Source organism: Lithobates pipiens, unplaced genomic scaffold, assembly GCF_037356315.1.
Source record: "Lithobates pipiens isolate NorthernLeopardFrog02 unplaced genomic scaffold, aLitPip1_a1.2 Scaffold_13, whole genome shotgun sequence".
NCBI classification, from domain to species: Eukaryota; Metazoa; Chordata; class Amphibia; order Anura; family Ranidae; genus Lithobates; species Lithobates pipiens.
The window spans coordinates 466669350-466678684 of NW_027507718.1; the positions used below are offsets into that span (position 1 = coordinate 466669350).

Below are 9335 nucleotides of genomic sequence, written 5' to 3' on the forward strand. Positions count from 1 at the left end.
AACTAGTATATGTCCAACATCAAAATATTTATCACATTCAAGCAAAAAATTTCTTCATATTATAAATGCTGCTTTTCAGCAAATACGCACATAGACTATTCAAATGAAGCATAGGTAAAAACTTAGCAGAGTTCATTTTACAGAGGGCAGCACCATCTTAGGTCCAATAAATGTACCAAATTTTGGTAATTATCATAATAACAAAAATATTTTATTCAAGAGAAAGGGGTCACAAAATAATTTCTTTAGAAGTGGGGCTTGGCCTTGGGGCCTAATTTAAACGAGTAAAAAGAGTCCTTAAAATGGTTGAGACGTGCAAGGGTTTATTTACTAAAATTGGAGTGTGCAATATCTGGTGCAACTCTGCACTGAAAAGCCAATCAGCTTCCAGGTTTTTTTGTCATTAAGATAAAAAGCCCTGTGTGTGCCTCAGCCCCCCTAACACTTACCCGGGATCTCTCTCTGTCCAGCGATGTCCACAAGTGTCTCAGCCGTCCGAGATTCTCCCTCCTAATTGGCTGAGGCACAGCAGCTGTGCCATTGGCTGCCGCTACTGTCAGTCAAAGACAGCTAGTCAATCAGGGGAAGAGGGGACGGGCCGGGTTGGGGCTCTGTGTCTGAATTGACACAGGGAGCTGTGACTCGGCTCAGGTGCCTCCATAGTAAGCTGCTTGGTGTGGGGGCACTCAAAAGGAAGGAGCGGCCAGGTTCACAGAACAGGGACACCTGCAACAGAGCAGGTAAGTATAACATGTTTGTTTTTGTTTTTTATAGTAAAAAAGACTAGACTTTACTATCACTTTAATTGCACAAGCTGAAGTTAGAAGCTGATTAGCTACCACGCACAGCTGCACCAGATCTTGCACTCTCTAGTTTTATACCTTATGCTGCCCAAAAACACAACTTTGACATGCCTACATTAAGAGATTACAGGGACTGGAGATAGTTTCATGCTACAGTTGTACAGATTGCTTTGAAAGTGACAAATATTTAAAACTCAGCATGTCCCTCAAAACCCAAAAAGCAAGTTAAATCAATATATATATATATATATATAAACATACACATACTATACAGGTCTGTGCTGTTTTTAATCCCTACTTGTTTATGGTCAACATTAACATGAAAAATTATAGCTAGAGCAAAGAAAACTGGAGCCTAAGCTCAGGTGTTGCCCATAGCAAACATTCCATTCACTGGAAACAGGCAACACAGAATCAGATTAGTTCCCATAGGCCAGTGTTTTTTAACTTGGTTGATGTATGTGACCCTTTATTAAATCTGCTGTTTGCCAATTGCCCTCTGAGGTAAGTGATTATTCTAAAGCACTCCTTGAGAAAAGTACAAGTATAACCCCCAACTGTGCATAAATGTTCTCCAAACAACCAGTTTAGGTCGATTTATTAAAAGAATAGAGAATGTACACTTATGCCGTGTACACACGACCAGACTTTCTGTCAGAATAAACTCTGACGGTCTTTCCAACTGAGTTTCCGACCAAGCGGACTTGCCTACACACGATCACACCAAAGTCCGTTCGTTTTGAAAGCAATGACGTACAACGAGACTAGAAAAGGAAGTTCAATAGCCAGTAGCCAATAGCTGTCCTTGTCCATTTGGTCTGTCGGAATAGCATACAAACGGTTTTCCCAATAGGAATTGATTCAGTCTAAAAGATTTAAAACATGTTCTATTTCTAGATCCGTCAGACTTTTTGAAAAAAAAAAAGTCTGCTGAAGCCCACACACGATTGGAATAGCCGATGAAATGATTCCGTCTAACCTATTCTGCCAGAAAGTCCGGTCGTGTGCACACGGCATTAGTTTAGAGAATGTTTATCCAGCCATGTCCAAGTTTTTGGCATCCTTTGCAGATTGCATGATGAATACAGCTTTACCTTATTAAGGTGCTAAACTAAGTGAACATGTGCCATGTAATGTGAATAGTCTTCAACCAGTAAATCAACCCAATCATTTTTACATGACTAAAAGTAATTTCTGACATATGACTTGTCCATGGTTTATTATATGCTAAATTCCCTAGCTGTTATTAGGAATTTGAACCCAAGTCCCCCTGAACCTACCACAAGTACCACATGAGGGTAGAACCAGTGCTTTGGTTGACTTTTTTTGGTTCATTCTTCCTAAATTAGACCAACATCATATTACAATTGAACCCCCCCCCCCCCCCCAAACAAAAAAACCCTACAAGAATTTCTTTGGAAGTACAAAAAGAAAGTTTTATTTGCGCCATCATGTTGTTGTATTGTTTGCAGTGACTCCCAAGTCAAAGCTATTGCACATTTTTAGTTGAAATGCAAGAAAATCAAGTATGCCGTAAATAAAGATATGCAGTTCATACAAAACAGGTAGGCAAAAAGTCCCATCAGGGATGCAGAGTTCTCAGACCAGTCCGGTCATCTGTGATCTTATAAAGGGTACTGAGTTTGGAAAGGTGGTCAGGGGATAGTTGACAGAGCTGGAGAAGCCTACCAAAGGTGGGGAGATGTGTGGCAAGCTGAAACCCAAGGAAGTGGCAGCAGAGTTCTCATGGTACAGTATGGGCACCCTGACTATCCTTTGGGTTGTGTGGGAGATATTGGCAGCCTCCAGATCAGCGGCCAGTTGCCGTTTCCATTTGTTCCTGCGGTTCTGAAACCAGATTTTTACTTGTGTCTCTGTGAGATGGAGGGAGGCCGCCAGGCCAGCTCGTTCAGAGCTGCTCAAGTACCTCTTCATGTCAAAGGTGGACTCCAGCTGAAAGACCTGGCTCCTACTGAACACAGTGCGGGTCTTCTTCTTGCGGGATGACCTCTGCTCTGAGTCCTGCTCAGCTTTCTCCTCCTCCTTGCAGGGGAAGTCCTCTCTCTTGTCTTCAGAGGCATCACTGCTATGTTTCCTATATCCTCTACTGTAGTGTCTCTCTGCACCTTCTGAGATCTCAGGAGAATCTCTGTCACTTGCTGCATGAGAAAGAGGAGGTGAGTGAGAGATATTATTAAAAAAACCTACAATCAAGATTCTTGTTCCAATAAACAGAAATTACAAACTGTTTCTATAATGTTAGAGGATATATTCGCTTTAACAAATCTGAAATTAGGTAAAATAAAGATGAAGAAACTTATATACACGTCGACTTCCTGGCAAGTTATTTCATAGACTGTCAATTGACACTGTGGGGGTGATTTACTAAGTGCAAAATCGGGGTGCAGCTCCACAAAAAAACAAAAAAACAATCAGCTTTCATTTTAGTTTATTTTTTAAGCAAACCTTAAAGCAATATTAAAGTCTTGTGTTTTTTTTTCTAAAATAACAAACATTTTATACTTACCTGCTCTGTGCAGCAGTTTTGCACAGAGCAGCCCAGATCCTCCTCTTCTGGGATTCCACGCTGGTGCTCCTGGCCTCTCCCTCCTGCTGGATGCCCCCACAGCAAGCACTGCTGTGGGGGCACCCAAACAGGCGCGCTTTGGAGCTGTATGTCTATTTACGCTATTTAGCTATGGCTCGGCCCTGCCCCCTCTATCTCCTGATTGGCTCACTGGCTGTGATTGACAGCAGTGGGAGCTAGCTCCTGCTGCTGCCGAAAGCCAAACAGGATTGCGAGTCCCCGGAGAGCCAAAGCTCTTGTGGACATCCCTGGATCAGAGGGGGCTCAGGTAAGTATTGGGGGGGGGGCAGGGAAGGGCTGCTGCACACAAAAAGCCTTGTGCCTTTACAATTGAACAAGCTGAAGTTAGAAGCTAAAGATAGATAAGATTGCGCTATGGACAAATTCCACCCGTTCGCCACACAGGCAAGGGGAAAAAAGAATATATATATAATGTAATATAGTGAAATAAAGATAAATTAAAAATAAATTAAAGAATGAACTTAAGGGGTTAAAGCTGCCTGTGCTTGAGACCTGTCCCTAAGAATAGGAATAGGTTAGAAATCTAAAATATAAATTAAGCTTTGGCGCTAAAACCTTTTTGTGCACTGTGAATACTAAAATCATATGTAAGTGTAAGATGATCTATTATCTCTGCTGGTGCTCTGGAGAATATTAAAACAAATTGCGGTGGAAACCTCTTAAAACCACTGTATACGTGATATTAAAATGCGTGAAAAAAGAAAAGAGGATGTATGTCTGTTGATTTACACCTCAAAAAATGCACATATGTATTGGAAAAGTGGTGAATCAATCACATAAAAACAATTTGGAATACTACTGTGCTCGATAAACATACATAAACCAATATCTGAAAAATCATATGCAAATATATTCAAAGTGATAATCAAAAAGCGTTTTGTGAAAGTACCCAGAAAAAATAATAATAATAGTGACAAAAAATCTTATAATGTCCAACGGAAATTTTCAAAGTCGCATCAACTAGTTGCTGGAAAAACGCATGGAACTTTCATCAAATGAGGAAGGTAGAGTAAAGTGACTAGTGCAGAAGGGTTAAATACATTCCTCTCCGGTGCGCCACTCTGTGTTAGGCAAAAGGTATGTATATGTGCTCACCAGACAAAAAACCCTCAATGGGTTAATCGAGCAGCCACAGTATGAGCCACTGTGCAGCTTTCTTTGGGCTCTGCTTCTGCTATGCTGGGGAGATGCTTTACACTTTTCCTTCCACAAGTAGTCCGTTTAGCAATTATGCATGAAGGGAAACAGAAGTACAAACATAGTGCAATACTGTTGTTTGAACGTTTTTTAGTTTATTAAGAAGTCAGGTTACTCACAATATCCAAAGAGACAAAATCGCTTTCAAATTAGCCGCGCCGGCGTTGCTGCTTGTATGCCAGTGTAAGGTGCACGTTCTAGGCCACGCCCTACGCGTTTCGTCAGAGCGACGTCATCTCAGATCTGACGAAACGCGTAGGGCGTGGCCTAGAACGTGCACCTTACACTGGCATACAAGCAGCAACGCCGGCGCGGCTAATTTGAAAGCGATTTTGTCTCTTTGGATATTGTGAGTAACCTGACTTCTTAATAAACTAAAAAACGTTCAAACAACAGTATTGCACTATGTTTGTACTTCTGTTTCCCTTCATGCATAATTGCTAAACGGACTACTTGTGGAAGGAAAAGTGTAAAGCATCTCCCCAGCATAGCAGAAGCAGAGCCCAAAGAAAGCTGCACAGTGGCTCATACTGTGGCTGCTCGATTAACCCATTGAGGGTTTTTTGTCTGGTGAGCACATATACATACCTTTTGCCTAACACAGAGTGGCGCACCGGAGAGGAATGTATTTAACCCTTCTGCACTAGTCACTTTACTCTACCTTCCTCATTTGATGAAAGTTCCATGCGTTTTTCCAGCAACTAGTTGATGCGACTTTGAAAATTTCCGTTGGACATTATAAGATTTTTTGTCACTATTATTATTATTTTTTCTGGGTACTTTCACAAAACGCTTTTTGATTATCACTTTGAATATATTTGCATATGATTTTTCAGATATTGGTTTATGTATGTTTATCGAGCACAGTAGTATTCCAAATTGTTTTTATGTGATTGATTCACCACTTTTCCAATACATATGTGCATTTTTTGAGGTGTAAATCAACAGACATACATCCTCTTTTCTTTTTTCACGCATTTTAATATCACGTATACAGTGGTTTTAAGAGGTTTCCACCGCAATTTGTTTTAATATTCTCCAGAGCACCAGCAGAGATAATAGATCATCTTACACTTACATATGATTTTAGTATTCACAGTGCACAAAAAGGTTTTAGCGCCAAAGCTTAATTTATATTTTATTTTGAAGTTAGAAGCTGATTGGCTACCATGCACAGCTTCACCAGTTTTAGTAAATAAACCCCTATGGGGTTGAATTACTAATGAAGCAGTGGCTATTCACAAAGCGTGAATATTCATTAGTGAATAAGGTTAAACTGTGACCAATTAAGAATACAAAATAGTATGCAAGAAAAAATAGAAATCAGATTTCTTGCTAGTACACGATTTGCTGATTGAAGTGAACACAACTTCACCCCACTTATTATTCAGCAAACATTTGTATTTAAAAGTTAACATTCACTTTGCTAAGTGAACAGTCTCTTGTAAATCAATCGATATAATGTCTCCATGAGCCCAAAATGGCTGTGGCTATAGCAGTACACACCATACAGGACAACACATTAGCGTTACTTACTATAAAGGCTTTCCATTTAGCAGTGAATGATAGTAAATAAGGGGAATATGTATTTACTTTCAATAGGCAATGTTATGGGGGGATGAATTTTAGCTAGCCATGATTGATTTTTTGAACACAGCCTCAATCTCTTCACTAACCCCAGTGAGCATTTAAACAAACAATTTCTGAGAATGTTGGACTTCTCTATACATAATTATGAATAAGTACTTTTACACCTGTTTTATGTTCTTAGCCCTTTAATTGCACAATTGTTGAACCCCTTTAATAATCTTGTTTCAGCTTCAGAGACTGGGAAAGGAGTTGGGCTGTTAATAAGCCAAGAATCTCCTCTCCTAAACCAGACATCTAGCACAATTTGTTACTTGTGCCTGTCTCATATTATAATCATTGAGAGTCAGTGACAATCATTCTGAATTTCACCATTAACAGATGAGGTGCTGAACAGTCATGCACAGTTCCCTTTTTCTTTTTCCCCACCTTCCCACATGTGAAAGACCTGAAGCTTGAGGAGCCCATAAAGATCAGCTATTGTTTTTATTTTAAAAAAAAAGTGTTTTGAGGTTAAAGGGCCAATGTAAATATAGTACTTGACAGAGTTCCTCTTTAAGGTGTCCGTTTATGAAGCAATGATCAGTGGAGATCCAGATGATCGCCGCTGATCACAGCCCATAAACAGTTTATGAACCAGAGATAATCGGGGGGAGATGTGTTTGAACTTGTTCTCCCGCCGATTATCTCCGCACATGGAGAATCCTCATAGACTGACACAGTAACGGTCACTATGGTGTCCGTTTAGTAAAATTTGATAAGCTGAGATCAGGATGATCTCTGCTTATCTCAGAGCATTGCAGGTTTAATATACCGAGATCAGTGCTGGAGAACTATTTTTTCTCTTCTCATCTCAGAACAGAGAACGGCTGCATTGACTGCAACAGAAACGGCATGTTTAGTATACAGAGATGCCACTTTATCTCTGTGCTTCTCTTTCAAGTTCTCCTTTCTGGCTTCTCCAGCCCAGAGGTGGAGATATCAGGAGATCTCTGCCAGAGAATAGCTTTTTCCTTCTCCCGTGGCCAAAAATGAAAGTAAAAACTTTCTTAACTGCAGTGAAAAATACACCAACAGCAGGTTACAAATACAATAACTATACAATTACACACAGAGATTATATATATATGTATATATATGTATATATGTATATATATATATATATATATATATGTATATATATATATATGTATATATATATATACACACACACACATATATACATATATTTATATGTGTATATATATATATATATATACATACAGATATATATATATATATATCTGTGTGTGTATATATTTATATTTGTGTGTGTATATATATTTTCAAAAAACTCACGAAACGGATCGTTCCTGGGATCAGAGTCACGGATTGGATCATTTTTCGGATCAGCAAATAATAATTGGCTGAGCATGACTGGGTATCGCTGAGTATGGCTGGGTATTACCGAGTATGGCTGGGTATTGGCAAGTATTGGCTGGGTATGGCAGAGTATTGCAGAGTATTGGCAGAGTATGGCAGGGTATTGGCACGGTATGGCAGTATTGGCAGGGTATGGCAGAGGATTGGCAGAGTATTGGCACGGTATTGGCGGAGTATTGGCACGGTATTGGCAGAGTATTGGCACGGTATTGGCAGAGTATTGGCACGGTATTGGCACGGTATTGGTAGAGTATTGACACGGTATTGGCAGAGTATTGACACGGTATTGGCAGAGTATTGACACGGTATTGGCAGAGTATTGGCATGTTATTGGCAGGGTATTGCAGAGTATTGGCAGGGTATTGGCACGGTATGGCAGTATTGGCAGGGTATGGCAGAGTATTGACAGGGTATGGCAGAGTATTGGCACGGTATGGCAGAGTATTGGCAGAGTATTGGCACGTTATTGGCACGTTATTGGCAGGGTATTGGCAGGGTATGGCAGTATTGGCAGGGTATGGCAGAGTATTGACAGGGTATGGCAGACTATTGGCATGGTATGGCAGAGTATTGGCACGTTATTGGCAGGGTATTGGCAGGGTATGGCAGAGTATTGACAGGGTATGGCAGAATATTGGCATGGTATGGCAGAGTATTGGCACGTTATTGGCAGGGTATTGGCAGGGTATGGCAGTATTGGCAGGGTATGGCAGAGTATTGGCACGGTATTGGCGTAGTATTGGCACGGTATTGGCAGAGTATTGTCACGGTATTGGCAGAGTATTGGCACAGTATTGGCATAGTATTGGCACGTTATTGGCAGGGCATGGCAGGGCATTGTAGAGTATTGGCAGGGTATTGGCACGGTATAGCACTATTGGCAGGGTATGGCAGAGTATTGACAGGGTATGGCAGACTATTGGCACGGTATTGGCAGGGAATTGCAGAGTATTGGCAGAGTATGGAGGGATGACTGTGACTGCAAATGTTACAGAGCAGCGCTGTGGACACTACAGATCCAGCCCACAGTTAGGGTTGCCATCTTTTCTTCAAGTCAAACCCGAACACTTTTGCGGCGCACAGCAATTTTTTTTTTAGTATAAACTATATATATATATTTTGCTATTAAATAACATTTCTAATCATATGAAGTTAAGAACAAGAGCCCCCCCTTTACATCAGAGTCCACATAGTTCCCCTTTTACATCTGAACTCGCAGAGTTCCCTTTCACTGTAATAGGGGACTCTGCAGACTCTGATGTAAGGGAGAACTCTAACATAAGGGATGCTCTAGGAACCCTGATTTAAGGAGGGACCCTGAGAACTCTGATGTACGGAGAAGACTCTGATGTAAAGGGGAAACACTGTGGCCTCTGGTGTAAAGGGGAAATCTGATGTAAGGGGTGCTCTGAGAACCCTGATTTGCCTTAGTGTACTTACTCAGAGGCAGGAGAGAGAAGGGGGGAGACTTCAGTCACAGACAGGGATGGATGGTGAGCTCACTCACCACCTCTCATCCAGATGTATCTGAGGCTGCTGGACTTCAAATTTCTGGCCCCGACTTACTTTCCTATTCTGGGGCTCAGCACCAGGGATTGGAGTGTGGGCAGACACTCCTGTGTATGTTTGGGGGGGATTGTTAGTGCTGGCTTTGGGCAGTGTTAAAGAGTGTAACAGGCACTCTCAGCTTAGACAACTGCATGCAGCAACCCGGCTGG

General features: G+C 41.1%; 1 protein-coding gene across 1 annotated transcript in view; it reads right to left on the bottom strand.

Moving 5' to 3' along the window:
* Nucleotides 1-1384: 1384 nt before the first annotated feature.
* Nucleotides 1385-9335, bottom strand: part of HMX1 (H6 family homeobox 1) — a 15727-nt gene continuing 7776 nt past the window's right edge. Inside the window, exon 2 of the mRNA XM_077477859.1 lies at nucleotides 1385-2962. Coding sequence (XP_077333985.1) covers nucleotides 2403-2962 — 560 coding nt within the window. The 3' untranslated portion in view covers nucleotides 1385-2402. The remainder of the gene's footprint in view (nucleotides 2963-9335) is intronic.